The sequence below is a fragment of the Dipodomys merriami genome, unplaced genomic scaffold (assembly GCF_024711535.1).
Source record: "Dipodomys merriami isolate MVZ:Mamm:240054 unplaced genomic scaffold, mDipMer1.0.p SCAF_2, whole genome shotgun sequence".
Lineage (NCBI taxonomy): Eukaryota > Metazoa > Chordata > Mammalia > Rodentia > Heteromyidae > Dipodomys > Dipodomys merriami.
The window spans coordinates 80,692,404-80,716,789 of NW_027203381.1; the positions used below are offsets into that span (position 1 = coordinate 80,692,404).

At 41.7% G+C, this 24,386-nt stretch overlaps 2 protein-coding genes across 2 annotated transcripts in view; both read right to left on the reverse strand.

The window, feature by feature from the left end:
• CUNH3orf52 (chromosome unknown C3orf52 homolog) overlaps positions 1–1,649 on the reverse strand; it is a 29,602-nt gene extending 27,953 nt beyond the window's left edge. The window contains exon 1 of the mRNA XM_070030263.1: positions 1,484–1,649. Within this exon, the coding sequence (XP_069886364.1) occupies positions 1,484–1,621 (138 nt within the window). The 5' untranslated portion in view covers positions 1,622–1,649. The remainder of the gene's footprint in view (positions 1–1,483) is intronic.
• A 5,066-nt stretch (positions 1,650–6,715) lies between these two features.
• Tmprss7 (transmembrane serine protease 7) overlaps positions 6,716–24,386 on the reverse strand; it is a 32,777-nt gene continuing 15,106 nt past the window's right edge. The window contains exons 8-18 of the mRNA XM_070028721.1: positions 24,074–24,204; positions 22,828–22,940; positions 21,471–21,577; positions 18,096–18,232; positions 16,358–16,465; positions 13,921–14,031; positions 12,686–12,802; positions 11,146–11,317; positions 10,464–10,732; positions 9,119–9,255; positions 6,716–6,886 (exon numbers count right to left, since the gene is read on the reverse strand). Coding sequence (XP_069884822.1) covers positions 6,716–6,886; positions 9,119–9,255; positions 10,464–10,732; positions 11,146–11,317; positions 12,686–12,802; positions 13,921–14,031; positions 16,358–16,465; positions 18,096–18,232; positions 21,471–21,577; positions 22,828–22,940; positions 24,074–24,204 — 1,573 coding nt within the window. The remainder of the gene's footprint in view (positions 6,887–9,118; positions 9,256–10,463; positions 10,733–11,145; positions 11,318–12,685; positions 12,803–13,920; positions 14,032–16,357; positions 16,466–18,095; positions 18,233–21,470; positions 21,578–22,827; positions 22,941–24,073; positions 24,205–24,386) is intronic.

The following is a 24,386-nucleotide window of genomic DNA, read 5'->3' on the forward strand; positions in this document are numbered from 1 at the left end:
CTCTCTGAAGCAAGTGCTAAACAATCATAAAATCCCGATACCCAACAAGAATTTGGGGTGTTCTACTCCTCACATGTTTCCTATGCGCACCCAGATCTCACAAAAACCTGCAATGGCCATGTTACACTGCCACCTTATGAACAATCCTTCCATCAGCAAAGCTATCACCAGAACAACATTTTCTGCATTCAGTCTCAAGTCACAGAACCTTTGGGTTATGGTGGGTCTAATTAACCAGGGGGCAAGAATTCCCAGTTGCTGTGACTAGATTACACCCTGAAGGATCTATCCAGAAAGTTCACAGCTGAGGCTACTTGCACTGCTGTTTTTCAACTTCATTCTTCTGTGGGCATTGTGTTCATTCAAATACAAGGTACTAATTTACTTTCCAGACACCTAAGAGAGCTGACTTTACTGTGCAGTATTTCAAGGTATTGGTGTATGGCAAAAGCAATGCTTTCAACTTTTGAATTTCCTGCTTATCCCTAAGTTATTCTAAGTTGAGTAGCCAATGCAATGAAGGAGGTGTAAGAGAAATAGAAGGCTACATCTATGTATTATGTTGACAGTACCTAAACATCAAGATAATCTCAGGGGTTAATCAGAAGGTGGATGGTTCACCATTCAAACCCTCTAATTGTTTTACAAGTGTTTGATGTGAGTGAATAATATTCTGTCTCTGCCAAAGCTGAATCAGAAACAGGTCAGCCTGAATGTTGCCAGAAACTTCCTTTTCCAGATACAAAGGAGGCAAAAGCAAACGAGGCTAGTCTAGTCCTTTAGGATCAGAACTTACAAATAATTTCCCATCCACCAAGCAGACAAGTTTATGTCCTCCCGATGGGCAGGGGCCAGCCCTAATCCTTCTGTTTTTTTCCACTTAGGCCCCTGTCCACTCCTATCAGTCTTCCTGCAGAACCTCACGTCCAAGTTAGGAGAGTTTGGGGGATGGTGAGTATGGATAGGAGTTGGGGATGGGGGTGGGAGAAGGGCTAGGGCGGGGAGGAATGACAGCCAGTAAATGTAATAAATGTAAATAAATACAATAAATGTAAGTCGGAGGAAGAGAGAGAAAACGGAGAGGAGGAGGAGGAAAAGGAAGAGAGGAAGGGAAGGAAGGAAGCCAGAGAAGAGAATGAGGGTGTAAGAGTCTAACACTCTCTTCTAGAGAAAGAAAAAAGAAAACACCTAAATATTATACAGCTTATAAAAGTCAGCTCAGTGCTGGAGGTTCCAACGCCTCCCGGATGGGTGTGGGGGACTCGGTGAGGGGAGCGGGCCCAGGGCTGGGAGTAGCGCAGGGTGGGCTCGGGTCGGAGGGCATTTTTGGCAAAGTTGGAATTTCTTGGGAACATTCCTGCGCACCTCGCTCCGGGCTGGAAATCCGAACCCTGGCAGGGTGGAGCTCGGGGCCCCACGATCGCACCTACAGCACGCGCCGGGGGAGTCAGGTGGGAGGAGAGGGGTGGGGGGTGGGTCTCACCTGGTCTAGGCAGGGGTCCTGGGCAGAAGCAGGCAGGAGCTGGAGGGCTCCATTGAGTGGCGTCTGCTCCCCAGGCTGCTCCTCTAGCACCGTGAGTTCTATCTCTTCTGTGGACGCTGGGGACGCGGCCTCTTCCATGGAGCGGATCAAGACTGAGAGGTTGGGGTGGGACCTACACACTTGAAAGGGCAGAGTCCAAGGTGCCTCCCAGGCGGGCAGCTCCAACCCCCGGAGGGGCGGGGCGAGGGCCGGGGCGGGCCGGTGATTGGGAGGCCGTCCCCGAGCTGCTGCGGGTAGAGGAAGGCTGGGAGAGCCCGGTGCTGGGCTCTGGAGAGAGAAGGGTGGTTTTTCTGGTTTGGTCAGTGCGCTACCTGCAATGCCTTTTCCTATTGCTGCCGAAGCAAACCAGCTCAGTTTATGAGCCTGGCTGGTTGCAGGGCGGTGGCAAGGAAGGGATGGATGGGCGGACAGAAGAAACTTTACCTTCTACCCCTAAGAGTGTCTCTGCTGCGTTGTATCCCAGCCCTAGCTGTCATTCATTCAATCAACAAACAACGGTGACGCATCTATTGCATGCCAGACATGGTGCTAATTTCTAGCCTAGGATGATGAATGACCCGCCGACAGATGCTTCCTCTCCCAAGTCCAGAGTCAGCTAGAGATGGCCTTGAGTGGTACTGGGGCCCGCGGACTCTAGAGCGGGGCTTCCTGGGCTATTCTCCGTGCGTGAGGGGTCCTAGCCGTGGGACTTCTCTCTACGAGTCCTCACGTGTCTTCACAAGGTCGATTCCAGGACTAAGCGAATGCGTGTTCCAAAAACTAACTCAGAACAGTGATCTGCACCTAATAAATGTGAATGATTGTTATTTCTGTGTAAGGGGAGGAGTCATAGAAACCCTCCACCTGAGGAAAAGGCACACGCGTGTGCACACAGGCACGCTAGCTCCACACTGTCAGTGGTGCAGAACTTTGGCTTAGTGAGTTCTTGAATGATGTTTGCAAAGCAAGAACTCAGGTCCCAACCTGTTCAGAGCCATCATGAGCCCTACTTCTCACCCTTGCCCCAAGACACACACACACACACACACACACACACACACACACACACACACACACACACACACACACACCCCACACACACAAACGTGAAGCCCAATCAATTTTGGAAAGTCAGGAAATGCATAGTTGTCACTTTGAGGCAGGCTAGCCTACAGAAAATGAGGCAGGGATTCAAAGACTCAAGCTTAAAACTTGTCCCTCTACTACCTTTAAGATTAAGGGAACAAAGTCATTTTAGGGGGAATGAAGCTGGATAGATTAGGGGAAAATGACATATGGTCAGTTAACAATGCAGGAGATATTCCTTTATGTATTTCCCTTAAGATTAAGGGAACAGGCCAGGAATGTGGCTCAGTGGTAGAGGGCTTGCCTAGCATGCATGAAGCCCTGGGTTCAATTCCTCCATACCACATAAACAGAAAAGGATGCAAGTGGTTTTGTGGCTCATGTGATAGAGCACTAACCTTGAGCAAAAGCAGCCCAGGGACAGTGCCCAGGCCTTGAGTTTAACCCCGAGGACTGGTGGGGGGAAAAAAAAAAGATTAAGGGTACAAAAGTCATTTTAGGGAAAATAAAGCTGGATAACTGAAGGAAATTGAGGCCTGGTGAAGGCAACACAGGAATATGGTATTTAGAAACATATTTTCTTTGCTTCAAAGAAGGATGCATTCCTTCCTCTGGGCATGCATTTCTCATCCTAAGCATTAACACTTGTCTGACAGTGTAAGAATTAAGTTTGCTTCCCCAAACTTAAGCCACCTCCTGCCTCAAAATGCAGATAGTACAGGCCTCCTTATCTCAGGATAAGGATGTTTTATGACAGGATGCATTCTTATTTGTAAACTCAGAAAATAACACCAGGGATGATTACAACAAAGGCAAAGCATTGACATTGAAGCCAGACCCCCTGCCTTTACCATATAAATACCCCAACAGCCCAAGGAGCTGTGTGTGTGTGTGTGTGTGTGTGTGTTTTCCTCCATGTTTGTGTTTGCGCGTGTGTCTGTGTCTCTATCTCCCTATGAAAGCACCCACACTCTGTTAGAATGTCCCCCTGTCCTTCTGTGTGTTTGTCTGCTTTTTGTCTGTTTGCCTGCTTATTTGCTTAATAAAGCTCTGCCAAGTTTTCTTACCACCGTGACTTGTCCAGAAATTCTTATTCTGCAATCTTAGTCAAGAACTTTAAGTGAAGAGTTCCTGCCATTAAAGGAAAACTTTACTAAGCCTTACCTCCATCTGGTGACAACTTTGGATGGTGTAGATTTGTGTACAAAAATCTGACACTGCTGGGTGCCGGAGCCTCATGCCTATAATCCTAGCTACTCAGGAGGCTGAGATCTGAGGACTGCGGTTCAAAGCCAGCCTGGGAAGGAAAGTCCCTGAGACTCTTTTTTTTTGGGGGGGGGGTCTGGTCATGGGGCCTGAACTCTGGGCCTGGGCGCTGTCCCTCAGCTCTTCAGCTCAAGGCTAGCACTCTACCACTTGAGCCACAGTGCCACTTCCGGCTTTTTTCTTTTTGCTTATGTGGTGCTGAGGAATCGAACCCAGGGCCTCATGCATGCAAGGCAAGCACTCTACCACTGAGCCACCTTCCCAGCCCGTCCCTGAGACTCTTATCTCCAATAAACTACTCAGAAAACCATATTAGTACTGTGGCTCAAGTGGTAGAGCACTAGTCTTGAGCTAAAGAGCTCAGGGACAGCACCCAGGCCCAGAGTTCAAGCCCCACAAGTGATAAAAACAAACAAAAACCCTGGCACCTTCATTGACAGGGTTAAGACACATTGCTTCTAGGCCAAGCCTTTTCTGCTTGTTCCAAGATCACCTGGAGTTGGGGCTCCATCACTCTGCTCTAACAGGCAGATTTTGAGGAATCAATCTGCAGCCTCAGCTGGGTTTTGAAGGAAGAAGGCAATCAACAAGGAACCTTAACGTACCCAAGACCTAGAATAGCAGGTAGCTGATAGCACTACTAGATCTAAAATACCCGAGAGAGAGGCTGGTCAAGAACAAGAGCTGGGATTGTGTCTAACATATTTATAAGATATTTCTTTGTTGCTTTGTATGTCCCTCCCCCCACGGTATAACCCTTGTTTTCACTGTATTTGAGGTTGGTATAATTTGTGGAGGAGAAGGGAAAAAACAAATTGTTTAAATAGGGATACAGATGGACCCATTGCAACATTGAGATGTACAAGATCCTATGTTGAAAATGAACTATACATCTTTGGCGTGAGGGGAGGTAAGGGGACGGGGGTGGGGGTGTGGGGGGGGATGGTGGTGAGGCGGGTATGGGGGGGAGAGGAGAAGGGATGGGAAGGGGAAACAAAGGAGGAGGCAACAATGCTTGATAAGAAATGTAGAGTGCTAGCTTTGAGCTGAAGAGCTGAGGGACAGTGCTCAGGACCAGAGTTCAAGCCCCATGACCCCCCAAAAAAAGAACAAGAGTCACTAAAGAAGGAAAAGAGTTCTGACAACAAAACAACCACCTGACTTTACTGGAAGCACTAAGAACTCACAAACCCCTGATCCCTATCCTTCCTTAGGACCTAGACAAGTCATCTCAGGTTCTCTTATTTAAACGCAAGTGCTTAATCTCAGTGGGAGGTGCCCTCCCACTGAGTTAGCTATCCTATGTCCTCAGCTTTTCTTTTCCTCCTTGAAGTATTTTCTATAATCCTCTTCACTCCCCACGAAAGTCACAAAGCCACTGCTCTAGGCACACAGCCACTCCCACAAGTCTCTTAAACCCTCAGAGTTCTAAGATATAAGGTTTATATACCTTTAATCCAGACTCCATTTTGTGGCCAAAAAACTCTAGTCCCCATGGTACAGTGGGAAGGGTATGGGTTTTAAAGGGCAAACTAAACTAGGATCAAATGAATACGCTCACAATGTACATGTTTTTTGTTCCATGTCTGACAGATTCTTTTTCCATTGTAAAATGATTTCCACCCAGTAAGGTTAGGAACGGTGAGTGAAATAATTAAAGCATTTAAAAATGTGTCTGGAAATACAGGGTCTTAATAAATGCTCCCATACTTTCCTAAATATCTTTGTAATTAATACCTACCAACACCCAGACCTTACACAGAGTGCTAATACTTCATTAAACGTTGTCTTTTGGTTCTGATGTTTCCTGATCACTGACAGTTGCTCAGACCCAATATTACCTGAACTACTTGAACTCTTCCTTGTAACAACCTGCCCTTGTTTCTGGTAACTAGAAATTTTGTAATCTCTAGCCAGGTGACCTAGAATGCAAATGAAAACCCCAAACCTTACCTGAAGACTTTTCCTAGCCTGCCAATTTGATTCCAAACTAAGGATTTAGAATGAGTTAGAAAACCAGTTTTTTAATCAAAGTTAAATATTTGTAAATGAGGAAACAAACTCTACCGAGACTGTTTTTGCTGTTTCTGCAGTATTGAGTTTTATAGGTGTAGCTTTTTATTTTGAAAGTGTATTGTTATTGGAATGGAAGGCAATAATATTGAATATATATTCTGCCAATAACTAAATTTTCCTTTATTTTTATTTGTGAATGTGTGTGTGTACATTGAATTTTATGGGAATCCTAATGGCGAAGAGATGGAATTTCTTATTTCAGTAAGTCAAGTTTGCCTCAATCCTTATAAATGTCTGCATTTAACATGAACACTAATGTGTACCTGATTTCCCATTTTATTTCATTTTAGTGATTGATTTTTATTTTTAATTTTTTTGTTCCAGTACTGGGGCTTGAACTCAGAGCCTCATGGTCTTGCCTGGCTTTTTTGCTGAAGGATGGAGCATTATAACTTGAACCACACCTTTACTTTTGGTCTTTTGGTGGTTAATTGGTGTAAGAGTTTCTCAGATTTATCACTGGGCTGACTTCAAACCAGTCCTCAGATCTTAGCCTCTTGAGTAGCTAGGATTACAGGTGTGAGCAACCAGTGCCTAGCTCCATTATTTATTTTATTTTAGAGGATTTTGTTCAGGACATTAAGGTTTTTTCCACTGTTAAACCAATGACATTTTGATGCCTTAGAATGAATATACCTTTTAATATAAAATGTGGACAATCTCACATTTCCAGTTGAAAAATTGATTCATTTTATTGTTAACTGTTTCATTCTCTTTAAAGAATCTATCACATAAATCATGGTTTAAAAATGTCCTTTTACACAGTTACAAAAGAGAAGGAACATACTTATGAATCCAGGGAACAAAGTTTGACACCCTTGTGTAAACACCAGGAAAGTTAGGTCTTCCACATCCATGTCCCCAGCTGACAATGCCAGTCAGTACCCACTTCCCATCACTTTGTCTTCGACATGATAACGGTCCACCTGAATCCCCCTGCATGAAAAGACAATGTCAAGTATGACCACATTTGCCTTATGATCATGAGTTTATCATTCATGTGTCCAATAGATTGTATTCAAAAGTCCTAATCTGATATGTTTTTTTCAGGGCTGACTATTCTGTTCAAGAAGTGTAACTCCTCAGATATCAGTTAAGTTTTAGAATTCTCCTAATCAAAAAGCTGTATTTGGTTAGTCACCTGTGGCTCATGCCTGTAATCCTTGCTACTCAGGAGGCAGAGATCTGATGATAATGGTTCAAAGCCAGCCCAATCAGATAAATCCTAGAGGCTCCTATCTCCAACTAACCAGCAAAATGTCAGACGTGGAAAAGTGATTCAGATGGTAGAGCACCAGCCTTGAGCAAAAAACCTAAGGGAGATCCTTAAGTTTAAGTACCAATACAGGGGCATATCACACACACACACACACACACACACACACACACACACACACACACACACACACACACACACACACACACACACGCTGCATTCATTAAAAAACTTGTTAGAAGATTTTTGCAGGAGAAAATGACTCTCACATACTGCTAATCCATACCCATGGGAGCTGTAGTGATAGGAGTAACAGTGTATTTAGTGCCGGCTATATGCCCAGCACTGTTTTTGAATCACAACATTTGAATGGGTACATTGGATGGTTACATTGAAAGGTTGGCTTTTAGGTCTGGCCCAAGCAACTCATCATGGACCCAAGAAGGGAAAAAGAAACTCTTGGTTTTCTGGGTCCAATGATGCAAAGTTAATATTCACTGGCTCATAGTTTTCACAAAAATTTTCTTTCAGTTGAGAGCCTTTCCTGATAGTTCAACTTCACAAAGCAAAGCCTGCAATAATTCAAAGCTTAAACACAGTTCAGGTGCCATCAGGAGCCCAGGTTTATAACTTAGTTACTCAGGAGGCAGAAATCTGAGGATCTCCATTCAAGGCCATCCTGGGAAGGAAAGTCCAGTGAGATTCTTATGTCTAAATTAACCACCAAAAAAAAAGCCAGAATTGGGGCTGTAGCTCAAGTGGTAGAGTGCTATCCTTGAGCAAAAATAGTCAAAGACAGTAGTGCCCAGACCTTGAGTTCAAGTCCCAAGACAGGTACAAAATAAATTCATGCAATATTAATCTTTACAATATAATGGCTGAATTTTAATTTTAATTTCCTACTTTAGAGTGTAGGAAAAGTTACAACCCAGAGGCAAAGACAAGAAATGAACCTAAGTTTGCCTCTCTACCCACTCCCATAAATTCTAACTAGCATAGCAACTCATCCCTTGATTTTAATTGCCACTATGCTACTAAGACTAATTTGATGATTAACTTGATGCCTGTGTGGAATAGGGCCAAGGAACTGACTAGAAGATACCAAAAACATAGTAGCTTTAGCATTCAACACAAGAGTTTAAATCCCACCCCAGATGTTTGCACTAGCTGTATGACTTTGGGTAATCCATTCACCCTATCTATCCCATTTCCTTTCTGTAACATGGAGACAAAAGAACAATTTGAATGAATTCATATAAGTAAACTAGTATAGTGCTTGCCATAAAATAGTATCTCCAATGATAATAAAATAAGTTTAATAAAATAAGTTTGGGGAACATCAAGGATAAAATTAGAGAAGATGTGGAAATGGCTTTCCCTGTCTGCTTATTCTCTGAATTATGTTTACTCTTTGGTGATCATGCAGGTACCTGCACAGATGGGAATCTTGAGCTCAGAGAAATGTCTCCCACAAGGTAACTTGCAACTATGCTACTCTCCACAATATTCTTTCATATGAGTATTCACTGTCTCTTCTCCCATTCATCTTTTTTGTTGTTGTTGTTCCAGTCTGTGCTTCAGAAGAGTGAATAATTGAAACCCCTGCAATCCCTGCTGCTAAGGATATGGGGGTGCATTTCTGAAGCAAAGTGTATATGGAGGGTTGCTTTATTTCTAAGCTTTGGTTTATAAGCATCTCAACAGAGTAATGAGTGCTGATCTCATGCCATAAATGATGGAGGAAAATGAATGGGCACCAGAAAACTGATTCTCTGGAACCTGTTCTTTCATTACCTTTCCCTGATCTTAGGCAACTGGGTTGTAATCTACACCTGGCAAAAACAAATGAGGTAAGGGAATTACTTGCTCTAGTTGTTCCAGTGTCATGTCCATTAAAGGCAAAAGTATTCACGGAAAGTGCATGTTGGGTGAAGGGAAGGAAGATGACTTACTCTGCAAGCGTCCCTCTTGCCTGACATTAGTCCTGCACAGAGCATCCGGGAAGTGATGATTCCATAGGTGGAAACACAGAGGGTCTGATCAATGAGTTCTACTTCTGCTTGCTGCAAAACAGGGGAGCCTTTGTTGTCTGGAAAACACATTGGAGGTGGAGAGATCATGGTATTAGAATGATTACGTTTCAAGATTTCCTTCGAACAACCAACTCACCTTCTTTCCTATCCTCTTCAGAGCAAATTGTTAGAGATAAATTCGATTTGCATCTCTGTTTTGCTGATGAAGTAACAGAGGCTTAAGAAATGAAAAGACTTGCCCAACCAAACACAGCTAGCATGTAACAGCAGGATTCAGACCAAAGGTCTACCTCCATCACCTGAGCTACTGTGCCTGCTTTCACCAGGATTGTGAGCCAGTAGTAGTTCACACCAGTGTTTGTTAGGCTAGAAGTCTCCCAGATACCATAAAAACTTATTTTTATATAGCTCTTTAACTTTCTTCATAATTTAGCTCAAATGAAACATAAACACACATATATACTCATACACACATATATATGTGTGTATATACACATATGTATGTACACACATATGTACATATATATATATATATATATATATATATGAAAGTATCTTGTGATGGTTGGGTAGCTTCTTTCCTCTTGTGACAGATAACAATGTAATTAAAGCACTGAGCACAGAGTTACAAGTGTTCAGTTAGTTAGTTGTCTCACGGGAACCTTGAGAAGTCTGCAACAGATGAACATTATTAACTTACATAACCAACTGAGAGCTGTGAGCACCTGAGAGACTTCCCACGCAAATCAAGGGAAAGTATAAAAGCAAGTTGATGGCATACATGCTACAATCACAGACACTGAAACTGTCCCAACCCCTTAGAAAGCACTGCCAAGGGATTTGTGATGCATGGGAGATGGAGGTAAAGTATTAGCACTAATCTTTGAAGAGATATTCATGAAACATCTGATTGTTACCCCCACTATATATTCAAACCCTAATACAAATCCTAGATTGTGGAAAACCTCGACAGGATGGATGTAAGAGCTTCTCCAAAATAGAATGTGACCTTTCTGCCTACTACTAGCAAATCCTACATTGTTCATATATGTCCTCTTTCCCTTTATCAGGTGGTTCTTGCTTTTTTTGGTGCAGGTGGAAAGGACTTTTTAAAAAATGTTAAACCATCCATCCCCACAGTTGTCAGAAGGCCCAAAGCAGATGACATTCCAATCCCCACCCTCCCCCACCCCGGAACGGCAAGAGAGTGCAGTGCTACCCTAACATACATTAGGTGGCCGGTAGGGAGGGGAACACCACACACCTGCTTCATGCCTTCGTCCCCAGCCAGTCACCCAGCACTTCTCCCCACTGCGGACTTTCTGGCCAGTGGGAGGGATGCATATTGGCTGAATGAGCTGTTTCAGGGTCTCAGGCCAGGCGATACTGAGCTGTAGCAAGGCAATGTCATAGTCAAACGTCTGACTGTTATAGTACTCATGGACTACGATTCTTCTCACAGGGGAGACAAACTTGGCATTCCCCTGTACATACATCCCTAGATGAGCAGTCCATGGTGTGGGATCTGACATCCTGATAGAAAAGAAATGAAGCACGAGGTTAGTAGCTGAAGAGACACACATGGTCCAAGGAGGAACTGACTTCCCATGGCCCTAACCTAGCCCCTGCCTGGCTCTACCTTAGCCCTTGGTTCTACCCAAAGACATAGCAAGAAGCATAACTCCGAGCCTCACTCATCACCTCACTAAAGCCAGAGATGAAAATAAGCTGTCACAGCAGCAACATGATCTAAGTTCCAGAAAATTCCCTCAATTATATCTTAAGGAAAGGCCTGTATGGCAGAGAACTGATACCTCCCACAAAGTGAACAAACACAAAAGCCCAACAGACAGACTTGCTTGCCCCCGACCAGAAGAGCGTCTTGCCACAGCTTGAGGGTCTACAGGTTGAGTGTGGGATCTGAGAATAGGATTGGGTTGCCCTACCTGTTTCCATGGAAACAGTGGGCTGCAGAGAGAAGCCATTCCCTGGAGATGACAGAGGCACCACAATAGGCAGATCCAACAAAGTGGAGGCTGACCTGCCATGGCCAGGCCCCTTCCTGGGAGTCAGAGCCCCCGATGATTCGTTGGAGGGAGGAGGAGCTCCTGGGGCAGCCTTTAGAAGAGGAACAATCACATGATTTAAAGGAAAACTGGAAATTAGGTCAGGTTTAATGCTGGGCTGAGAACTGACTCATAAACAACTGAAAATCTGCTGCTTATCTAGATAAGAGTAAATATATAGTTTATCTGAGACCGATACCAACAGAACACTCCTTCCCTTTTAAGAACACACCCAGACATGGAGTCTCTACAGACTAATGCATGTGGAGGCCGAGAGACCTGGGAGGTGACAGCTGGTGTGGCATAAATGGCAGCCTGTGGAATTCAGTTGCTATGATATGTCCCCAATGTAACCGAACTGAGAATGTCAATGAAGTTGTAATTTGAGAGAAACCAAGTGGGAGAGAATTTGTGGATATAAAACAAATGAAAGCCTACTAAAAAGCAACTAGCCATGAGAGAATTTACTCCCCACTGTGAACAGTATTGATAAAGAGGTGCAATTAACATGTGGCCATCTGGCAAATTTAGAGGCCACCTGACTAAAATAAACCTGTGACAGATCACAGTCATTGAGGGTTGGTTACCGAAAAAACTAGTGCACAGCACATAATTTTTCATCTACCAAGCTGTACTGTGTGTGTGTGTGTGTGTGTGTGTGTGTGTGTGTGTGTGTGTGTGTGTGTGTGTGTGTGTGTGTGTGTGTGTGTGTGTGTGTGCCAGTACTGAACTCAGGGTCCAAAATCTGTCTCATCTTTTTCTGCTCAAGGTTGGTGCTTTGCTTTCTGCTTTTTGGTTATTAATGGAGATAAAGGTCTCATGGACTTTCCTGTCCTAAGTGGCTTCAAAACATGATCCTTAGATCTCAGCCTCCTGAGTAGCTCTGATGTGAGCCACAGGTGCCTAGCGATTTCTTTTTCCTTTCTTCTTTTTTTTTTTTTTTTTTTTTTTCCCGGCCATGGGGCCTGAACTCTGGGCCTGAGCGCTGTCCCTCAGCTCTTCAGCTCAAGGCTAGTGCTCTACCACTTGAGCCACAGTGCCACTTCTGGCTTTTATTGCTTATGTGGTGCTGAGGAATAGAACCCAGAGCCACATGCATGCAAGGCAAGTACTCTACCACTGAGCCACCCTTCCAGCCCTATTTCTTTTCTTACAAGTTATTTTACCTAAGATCTTCTCCCTCGATCAATGTCACTGGGAATAAAAGTTCTCAGTATAGACATCTACAGCATCAATGTTTGTTGTGAAGAAAGAATAAAACTCTGGAATTTCAAACTCAGTTCATCCATGTAGCCTATGATTTCCAGTGACTTTGACCCTCATCAGAGGAATTACTCAAGACAGGATGAGACTAGAAAGTAGGGAGATATAAGGGTGGAAAAGGGAGGAGCAGAAGAGCCAAGAACAAAGTTCTCCTCACTGCAACCGTCTTCATCGCTTCCGTCTAGACAATCCAGGATACCATCGCACTTGGCATTTTGCTTCCTAAAGCAAACATCATTGCTGCACTTAAACGTTCTGTTGGTACATGGGACACCTAAAATGAACAAAAGAACCTGATCTGAGCAAATCATACTGATTTGGGTGGATAGGGTGCAAAGGATGGATAAGGATGGAATTGCTATTTGCTGCTCTGGGAAAACCCTAAGTGAGAGACGGAATGATCCCAAAGGGACTCTTTTTCCATTAAGCAGAGTCACTGGAGACAGGCATATCAACTGAGAACCAATCAGACTGAATCTCCATTTACTTACTCTAGGTGACAGGCAAAGGAGATGGCTATATAAGTATCTTGTGGCCTTAGCCTCTTTGTCATTACTTTGTCTTATTCTCCAAGGGGAAAGAAAATGGTGCTACTGGTAATCTAGCTAGGGTTTTGTAGTTGTTAAGCAGGCATTTTCCCACTTGGGTAATGCTGTCAGTCCTTTTGCTTTGTTATTTTTCAGATACAGTATTGTGATTTTTGTCTAGGGCCAGGATTGGACTACAATCCTCCTACCTATGTTTCCCATGTATTTGGAATTACAGGTATGAACCATTATGTCTGGCTTCTCTTTGAGATATTATCTTTCTAACTTTTTTTTCCTGGGCTGTCCTCAAAAAATTATTCTCCTCTTTCTGCCTCACAAGTAGCTAGGATTAGTATATATATTGTCTATAACAATTCTGGGGGAAAATTCACTGCCACATTCAGACCTTTTGTACCAATTGGGCAGAGAAAAATAAATAGATATCAGGAATTATAGCACAATTGCTTACAATCCTGCAGGTTTTCATTTTTTCAGGGCTTAAATTAGGAGATGTCCCTCCAACATATCATGTAATTCCTCTATGTCAGGTCCTCAATACGCTATAGTAGCTTAAACATGCTTAGTAGTTTAAAGCAAGCAAGCAATGAAAGGTTGTCAGTATTGACAGCAGAACACGCACACACACACACACACACACACACACACACACACACACACACACACACACACACACACACCACTACCATGGTTAGCATAACCACCTGTTGCACTTTGTCTAGGACTGAGGGGGACTCTAAAGACTAAAGTGGGCAGGATCTTTTTACTTCACTCTAACCCAGCAAAGGTATTGGGCTGTGCTTTAGGAGCTCTTTGGGAAGGTCAGAGCGGCTGGGGCCTTCCTCACTCTGCGTGCAATTTTGCTCATCCTGGCCGTTCTCACAATCCCGGAAGCCATCACACACCAGGGTGCCATGCTGCTGGAAAAAGCTGCTGTTGCAGGCTGGCTTCAGGTTCACTAGGATGAAGAAAAACAAAAGTCACGAGCCTACATAGCCAATCATGTTCTCTGATGACCAGCGGTACCCTTCTAAAGTGATTGTCCTTAAGGGGGACAAAATAGAAACTGTCACTCCTGTGAGGAAGTTTTGGGTAATTAGTAGCACTTGGGTTTGTCAGATTTTATTTTTGTGATTGGATGTGCATTAAAATCTGGTGGATATTTATAAGATGATTTCTTTGTTGCTTTGTACGTCTCTCCCCCACGGTGTAACTCCTACTTTCACTGTATTTGATGTTGGTATAATTTGTGGAGGGGAAGGGCAAAAACAAATGGTTTAAATAGGGATACAGGTGGACCCATTGCAACAATGAGATGTGCAAGTCGGTATGTCAAAAACGAACTTTACAACTTTGGTGGCGGGGGGTGGGGGGGAAGGAAGTTTGGTGGGGAGCAGGGGGGGGGGAGGATGGGAAGGGATGGGAAGGGGAAACAAAGGAGGAGGCTACAATGCTTGATAAGAAATGTACTTTGTCTTGCCCATGTAATTGTAACCCCTCTGTATTTTCACAATAAAAAAAAGAAAGTAAAAAATAAAATAAAATAAAATCTGGTGGATTTGTTTAACTAAAATTAAATGCACTATATAATACTGTTTAAGGTAAATGAATATTATTAGCTATTATCTAAGTTGAATTTGTCTACCTCTTAAAATAAGTGGAAGTGTATGGAAAATAGGGATTCCGTCTGAGATCTCTCTGAAATTATTTAATCCAGAAAGATATTTTTTTTTCTGAAATAGGAATCATGATATTAATCTATCACACCTTTCTTCTTTGGAGTATTTTCTTTAGTTGTCTTTAAATGCATGGCAGGCACATGGATTGGCAAGCACTTTCTGAAGGTGTGATTCCTTAGGCAGATCTATTTTTGGTGAGAAGTTATCAGTCTTTTCATCTGTGTTTTTAAATAAAGTGCTATTTCTTGTCTCATTCTGCTCCTCTAAGCAGTGAAGAGAGAACACTATGACTCTGTAATAAACCATTAAGTCCCCAAGAATGCCGAGCTGATACCACAAATGACACTTTGAGGAATAACAGTTGCAGAAAAATAGTCCTTATTATAAATTAATGGCAATCACTTTTGTTGGGAGTATCTGAGTCGAAAATAATATTTTTTTTAAAAAAAATTCAGTCACTATTATGATGATCAGCAATTGTTTTCTTAAGAAACAGACAATGCTATAGATTTAGGTTGTCAATAAACCATAAGTTAAGAGAATTTTTACTTTGTGTTGTCAATAAAAAATGGTCATTTTGCATGAGTAATATTTTTTCATAGTCATTTGAAGTAAATAGTGGATAAATGTAATCAATGATGCCACATGGTCTAGTGACTTCTCTTCCTTACATTTTCCTCCTGAAACTGGAGATAGAATCAAGTATGAGGTGCACACAATAATGGAAAATTGAGACACAGATTCTCTACCCAAAATAGGCCTTTCTGACACTCTATCTCTTCGTTGTTAGCAGTATGAAGCCAGTGTACTGGTTAAAAACAACTAAACCACTAAACCAACTCTTTTACTGACAAAGCACCCATGCTCCACAAATAAGCATGCTGATCTGACTTCTTTGCAGGATCTGAGCATCTCTCTAGATGAAGAGTCTATGTTTTTAGGTAGGATTGTTTAAAATGGTGGTAGATTAAGTTATTATCCACAGTTCTTTACTCCTTATGCTCATATTACTGAACCTACCCTTCCCATGTTCACAAGATGCACAGGATGACTGTCCTGCACCTTGACTTTGGCCTTGAGCAATGGGATGTGACACGAGCAATGGGATGTTACTCCCAAGCCCAGGTCTAAGAAGAGTTCTATGTTTCTCCTATCCCCTCCTTTGCTTCTGGAGCTGCCAGTGACCATTGCACTGATTCAATGAAAGAAAGGGCCACAAACAATAGGCCAGATTCCAACCTAGGAAGAAGCAAGCTCAGAAGACCCAGTGCCTGAAACTGATCCTCCTGGCTGTGCTAGGCCTTAATCACTAAATTACCAGACAATGCACTCTTGCAGGAGGTCAAGAATAAATGATGGTTGATACTTTATAAGGCAGTGATGGGTAGCAGCTACAAAAATTATAAACAAAGTAAGTGTTATTGTGTTTGCCTTTGATCCTAGTACTCCAGAGAATGAGGCAGAAAGAATATGAATCTGGGTCAAGCCTGAGCTACATAATGAGACGCTGTGTCAAAAACAAAACAGAACAGATACTATAAATACACATCAGCAACAATAGCTCTGAGAAGTTTCTCTTATGGTATGGAAAGCTTGAATACCCACCACAGAAGAGCTCATCACTTTCATCAAAGCAGTCATTGACTCCATCACAGCGCTGGGCCTGAGGGATACACAAACCCGAGGAGCATCTAAAAGATCCAACAGGACAAGCTACAGGCAATGAGAGATAGAAAATCTTGGGTGGGTCCCTAAGAGTCACCAGACCATAGTAGCAAAGAACTATGAACTATTAAGTGATTTGGGATATGGCAAAGTAGCAGGAATAATTATATACTTTCTACATCCAATTAAAGCTATGGGTCACTAAAAGACACACACACCAAACACAGAACTTTAAATGGGCGAAGAAGATAGCAAATTAATCAAACAGAAGCTCTTAAGTAAATGTTGCATTCACAGCATGCACAATCAAATTTCTATAACTACCAGTGATAACTTATCAAAGATAAGTAAGAGGTGCTGGCATGTTCAACAGTGGCATATCTATAGATCTGATCTAGACTTAGATCTTTTAGATCCTTAGGGAAATATAAATGGACTTACTGTATCTGAATTCTCTGATAGCAGATATATATTATTTCACAGGTCTTTCATGCAGTTTTTAAGTGATCTCTGTTCTAAAATATTAGGACCTATGGATCTTACCAAATTGAATACATGTAGATTTAGATTAATGCCTCTCCGCAGAACCAACTATTTCTGCTTCCTATCTCACTGACTGTCATTTTTTCCACTTCAACTGGGCTCTTCATCAAAGACCCATCATCTGCTTGGCCTAAATCATTAGGCGTAAGAGATGCACATCATAGAAATAATAAATCTTCTCTTCCTTCGTACAAAAGAATGGAGGAGAGTGAACGGTCAGGTCAACTACTGCCTTGATGGCATACTATGGAGTGAATATTCTGCTGGAAAATCATCATGACTAAATGAAAATAAAACAACCAATTAGGAATGAAATGCTCAGTATGCCCAAATCTCTGGCTAGAAATTTTAGCTATCTGTCATTCAATATCCCAATATCCAGCATTGGAATATTTGGAATCCAGAAGCAGTTATGTTGGGATTGGAAGACAGGATGTGGGTCCAAAGGGAGCTTTCTCTCAAGTCATATCCTCAAGGACACCTTTGTGAGTGACCTGAACTCCCTTCCTCTGCACTTCAAAGAGGCATAGCATTTCTGGAGCAAGTCATTATCTACAGTTGACAGCTCCATTGACCTCCTCCAAACATTACTTTTTTTACAAACCACTTCCTTGGCCACTGTTCCAAGAGGTTGGTTTTTTTTTTTTTTAATTTGAGCTCTATTGATCAATCAGCTTGCCCTCATTAACCTAGGACATAGAAAATCAAAACTGTTGGTCTTGGTTCCACTAAATGTTAATGTAAACATCATCTTTACAAATAATTTTGGCTAGCTAGAAAAACAACAAAAAGAAATGGGCTTGTCTTTTTTTAGGAATGATGTGAGTAGTTATATTTGAACTAGGAATCAATAAGGTCAAATTATTTCTTGAACATGAACTATGAATCAACAAGTAAAAACATTTCTTCTATAATTTAAAATATAAAAATGATTGGATACGTAACTTTATATACCATTTGGATGTTACACATTTAAGTATTGCCAATTAAATATAAATATATAAATATATATAATAGAAAATAACAGACATACATTAGTATTCATTTATCAAGTGCTCAAGGAGTAGAGATATAAAGAGTTGACCTCCATTTCACCACTGATCAAGTTTTTCTAAGGAGTAGATCCCAGACTTACGTTGACTGATGTTATAACTGCCATATTCCACCACAAGTGGTTTGTCTGAGAGCCTTGAACTGCACTGGAGCTGAATGTGAACCAGAGGGCTGGGTACTCGGAATATCGTCTGATGATCTATATAAGAGCCGCAGTACCTGAGGAGAGAAGATCCAGGGAGGACAACCAGCTTCAGGTCCCATTGACTGCATTCCTGCCATCTGTGAATTCACTGAGGCTTCATGAGAGACGCTAGTCATGGCTTCCTAGTTTATAATCTATGACTGTGGTCCAGCAACTTCTGCCCCCTCCTCTGAGAAATGGAACAATCATAATTTGACTAACATTGCTTTCCTCACCAACACTGGAGTAGGAACTGTAGATTTCATTCTTCCAGCCCTTTCTCCTCTTTCAGTGTAAAGAAAAAAATGTCTAACAAAAGTAGCCTGCTTTTATCTGTACTCCTCTATAGAGTGGAATCTTTTGGCTCAGGTTGAAAAATCAGCAAAGCAATCTATCAACACTTGAAGAAAAGACAGCAGCACGAATTCAAATTGAAATCTGGCATGTATTACAGGCCTGGGCCTTGGCAAAATTTCAAAGAAGTCACACATATCTATGATTTTTCTAGACAGTGCCTTTTTTTACATGCATGTGGGTGTGCGTGCACATGAGTGCACTTTTATCACCTAATACCAGCAGTGTCTCCAATATCCTGCCAAGTAAATGGCACTCTGGTTAATAATTCTCACTATATGAGTGCTGTAGTTAATGGAGTATTTTATAGTAGGCCTATGGTAAGCTGGTCAGGCACCCTGTGTGGGCCAGGCTTTTTCCCAGTGTGAGACCTGCCAGATCTCTATGGGAAACATAAAATACACGGTTAGGAATGACATCCCCTTGAGCCTATGAAAGCCAATTGCTCTAAGCCCTCAAAATACTTGGCGACCATCCTATGCCATTGGACAGACACTGGCATACAGGAACTCAATCTATGACTTTAAAGTCAAGCCTTAAGGCTTAAAGGAGAACAGCATTTACATGTTATTCAAGAAAAGCCTTTTGCAATTGGCTGAAGTTCAAAGACTGATGCGCTGAGAGGCCAACTGTGCCAGGTGGGTATAGGTAGTCACCTGACCAGGTAGGAGCAGCATCTGAGAGGCACCTGACCTGAACCCTGTGCCCTGAAGACATGATTATAGTATCTGGTCTCATTGTGTGTGTGTGTGTGTGTGTGTGTGTGTGTGTGTGTGTGTGTGTGTGTGTGTGTGTGTGTGTATACAACCTTCATTAACATCCACAGTTTTCTTGCAAAGTTGAGCCCCATCAAAGTATGTGGAAGGGAAATCAGGAAGAAAGAGAAGAAAAGGATCTTTGCATCTATGTTTATGCATGATGGTGGTTTATGGACTATTAAGAGTAAAGAGTAAGAGGTTAGAGAAACCCAACAAAAGTCCATTCACCGTGTGTATACAGTCATAAGAGACCTAACAAAAAGTGAGATATAAAGAAGTAAAATAATGGGTAAAAGTTTAAATGATAAGTAAATAGTACCAGGATTTGGACACCTGTTGGCCTAATGTTAAACTTTTAACATTTCTGGCACACTAAAGACCTCCCTTGCTTACTTGCTTTTCTATAGTTGTAGAAAGGCCATTATTTCTTGAGGATTCCCATCCTGCATCCCAGCTGCCCTGAGTGTGGGTGCGCACACACACACACACACACACACACACACACACACACACACACACACACACCTCACTCCATGTGCTCTGCATCCTATTTCAAGAGACCTTTCGACTTCTCATTAGCATTACTTTTCCTTTTTCCCCAATGCGGTCCTTAAGCTGACTTGTTGGCAAAGTGTCTCATTAGTTCAATTAGAACTTTTTCAACACAGGGGGAAAAGACTGGTAAGGGAAGGATAGGTAGTTTATGTCCCGAGGGCATTAGTAGCAGCCAGTGGATATCTGGGACAAGAAAGCTTTCCTATTAGTGCTTGCAAGCAGACCCTGATCGCTATGCTCCTATGGGCAGAAAGACATTCTACGCATAGAAATATCCTTTATTCTTTCCCAAGAACCATTCAACCTTAGGCTTACAACTTCACGAAAAATTTTCTTTTGAAAAGATTGGTTTTCTGAATCTCTACTTTTATTAAATTCTAAAATACAACATAGTTAAAGCTCTGGGCACAATCTATATCATTTCTCCATCTAATGTCATTTTTAAAAAAATATATTAACAGCTGATTTTTGATGTATGCCTTACATTATTGGATGTTTACCCAAATAAACCAAATTGAAGGTAAGTAAGAATTATTTTATTTTCAGCCTGAAAATCAGAGCTTAGGTAATTTGTCCTACTTAAATTAGGTATTAAATGACAGGGCTGGAATCCTAGCCCGGTCCTTCTGACTCCTACACAAGAGACCGTTTATTCAATAATACTCCCCAAAGGAGTAGAGCCTGCACTTGACTAACACATCCAGAAACACCTTTAAATTTGACTGGGTCTCTTCCAATGAAGACAGGATAGGAGCAAGGGCTGTTTTGCAATTAGCTTGCATAAAATAACTGAAAGAAGGTTGTGGGTTCACAAAAGTATTCCAAAGGGGAAGATTTCACTCATGGAATGACAGCAAGGAAAGAATTAGGAAAAGCCTTTAACTTCTCAGGACATTGTTTCAAATACTGATTTGTTTGAGTGAGTGTTGAATCCATACTATAGTTTTCAGAAGAAAATCAACAGTAACATTGAAAGAATAAATTATAAATGAAAATGTTGAACCCATACTATAGTTTTCAGAAGAAAATCAACAGTAACATCGAAAGAATAAATTATAAATGAAAATGTTGAACCCATACTATAGTTTTCAGAAGAAAATCAACAGTAACATCGAAAGAATAAATTATAAATGAAAATGAAGGGGACTCAGTGGTTACACACATGCTTAGCGTGTGCAAGGCCCTGGATTCAATCCTAGGGAGAAATAGAGATAGTGAGCTTCTGGCCCTGGCTAGTTTGACTCAGGAAGCCCAAATACCTCTATCTCTCTGCTAGCCAGCATTAGGATCTAGCAAACTCCATTAGCCTTCTCCTAGCATAGAAAACTGGTGAATGCAGCACCAGTCCCTCTTTCTTATTTTCCTGAATGGCTCCTGAGTTTAAAAACTTTATCTTCTAGCTGCTTTTGTGAAACACAGAAAATACACACGGAGAGCAGAGGTGAGGCAGAAGCTCCAAGACACAGATGAATGCCCGAACTCAGATTTCTTAGCTGCTGTCTACCTCAGCTTCCCTCTGGGAATAGTGAAGTGCAGACTCTTTGGGAACACAGCACCCAAAATTGTGGACTTTTCTTCTGATTCCTCACAAATGAAAATCACTTACATATGTTCATTAATTTCCCACCATCCGTGCTCACAGCCTTTCATAGTCTTCTTAGTTATTGAATAGTTGTGGAATTTCAGTGCAATGCCAAATGTTGACAGGGGACTCTGAAAAACAAATCTGCAGTCAGAATAATGCACGTCTAAGGAGGTGTTTTAGAGTATAATTCCCTTGTTCTTTCATGGCTTGTGGTCTTAATAGTGATCTACAAGTGTGTCCCATGGTCTCCTGATGAAGGAGACGAGTTCTCCTAAACAAGTTAAAATAAGGAGGAAAGCATGTTGGAGAGTGGAGTGTGCAGTACGGAGTGTGCAGCTGGGTACTCAGAAACAAGCTGTGAAGTCCCAGGGGCAGAGCTAAGACATAGAAGTGTCTCTGTGTGCTACCTTCCTCCCATTAGATGAATCTCAGTTTTTAAACACTCATTTGGCAGTATAAGCAATTTCCTCTGTTGATAAAAACAATGTCATGCCTATTTAAAGCATCATCCAGATTCTTTAGATAAAGGACAAATGAATCAGCGTCCTCTTCATATCATACCTTGGTATCCCAAAAGTTATTACTCACTCATGTCTGGGTCTCCTCAGAAGAGGTCAAAGGAGCAAAACTTACCTATGTGTGTGAGCAAACTCACATCCACACACACACACACACACACACACACACTGCATCTGACCTTTTTATTGCACAGTGTAATATGAATACATTACATCAGATATGCAAACTTTTAATTTCATTTTCACTTTGATCCAGACATTACATGAGAGAAACTTTATGTTGGGTTTTGCCATTTTCAAGCTTTCTAGTTCCATTTCAATTGAATAAAAAAAAATCCGGTAAGTAATGCTTTTTTTTTTTTTGTCTGCCCTCCATCTCTTCTTCCCACCTTATTTCCCCAAATCTCAGACTTGTCATCGAAGGCCTCAAAGCCTGAGAATCTGTAAAACAGCAAGGACCCAGCACCTTTATCTACTAATTATTTGAGAAATAATTCTGATCACAACATGAAAGATGTGTGTTATCAGGACTCAGCCATCAAATACAGGTTTGGGGAAAGTAATGATATTGTTAGACTATTTAACGTATGACTGAGCACGAATGACTGTATGTGCATCTGTGTCCTCCAGCTTTGGTGTCCTCACCTCAGCTCTGCAAAGTTCTCCCAGCTCTCAGTTCTCTTCGTATGTTCCCTTGTTAACACTGCTTTCTCTGACCACACTATGTAAGAGAACAGGACCCTACTTCCCTTCATACTCCCCATTCAGATACAGAAGCCACTTTCTGCTTCATTTTTCTCAATAGCATTGTATCAACCTGCCACTGATTTTTTTCTAAGGTATTGATAAAACTAGGCTACCTGAAATTTCCAGACGCACTTGCATTTTGGAGGATAGTAGCTTGGGTAATACGGACTTAAAATTTTTCCTTCAAAGCCAGTGGTTTCTTTGACCGACACTGTGTTTTCACATTCTGAAAAAGATATTCACACACAGGGATTTGTAGCTGTGAGACTGTAGGAAAACTAGATTCACATTTCTCCAGTCACAAATGCACTTCCTTGATTAACAATCTGCAATACTTTTTGAACTTTGATTTTTTTTCAAAGAAATAGCAGCTTGTTAGCTAAAATATTTGTCCTCAAATTCTTTGTTTTCAAATCCTGTATTTTCATTACAGATCTGTAGGATGCCTTTTCTTTATTTAAAAACATAATTCTAAACATCACTAGCAGCAGCTGAACAATAGCCCCTTTGAAGAAACCAGAGCCCCATTCCACAGATCCATGTTTTAAACTGTAATAAATACAACCTTTTCTTTTGTTCCCCACATCTAGAGAATTCCTAGGTGTTCACATTTATAATAACTTTTATTTCTTTTTTTCTTTCTTGATACCATTACATGAAGTTAGCAGTGCCCTCCCCTCTTTCTCTCTCTCTCCTCTCTGTCTCTGTCTTTCTCAACTTCTCCCTCTCCCTCTCTGTTAGTTGTGGGCATTGAACTCAGGGCCTGAGGGCTGACTCTGAACTTTTATGCTTAAGGCTAGCACTTGACCACTTTGAGCCACAACTCCACTTCCAGCTTCGTGATAATTAATTAGAGAAAAGAGTCTCAAGGACTTTCCTAATCAAGCTGACTTCAAAGCTCGATCCTCAGATCTCAGCTTCCTGAGTAGCCAAGATTACAGGTGTAAACCACCAGCACCTAGCAACAGCTATTATTATTACTATTATTTATTAAATTTCATTCTGTTATTTCTTCTGACTGGGCCTGGAGTCAGGATCTCTATCTAACACAACTAGTACTCCAGTGAAGCCTTAGCCACAGGAAGACTACAATATTATAATAAATATTTACCAACAGGACTTCCGTTTTTTGTTTTTGTTTATTTGGGGGGGGGTCTGGTCTGGGCGCTGTCCCTCAGCTCTTCATTCAGCTCAAGGCTAGCGCTCTCCCACTTGAGCCACATCACCACTTCCGGCTATTTTTTCTTTTTGCTTATGTGGTGCTGAGGAATCGAATCCAGGGCCTCATGCCTGCAAGAAAAGCGCTCTACCACTGAGCCACCTTCCCAGCCCCAGGACTTCGTTTTTTAGACGACTTACTTTGTTCGGGAATGACCTCAAAATATGCCCGGATTCCTGAGAGCCTCCGTATATAAGGAGACTTAAGAGTCACCAACATGAGGTTGTTTGTAGAAACAAATGACATTAGGGTTCTTGTAGGCTCACAAATTCTGAAAACAGATAAGAAAACAAAAGTCCATGAATCATTAAGTTATTTGAGATATGGCTTTCCTCCTGCATTGAACTCACATATTTTCACAACTTCTCCTGAGTTAGCCTCTGTCAGCAAGATGTTTAGCAGTTAGTAGCTGCATGGGAACTACTGACAGCATGGGGGTGGAAAAGGTACAGA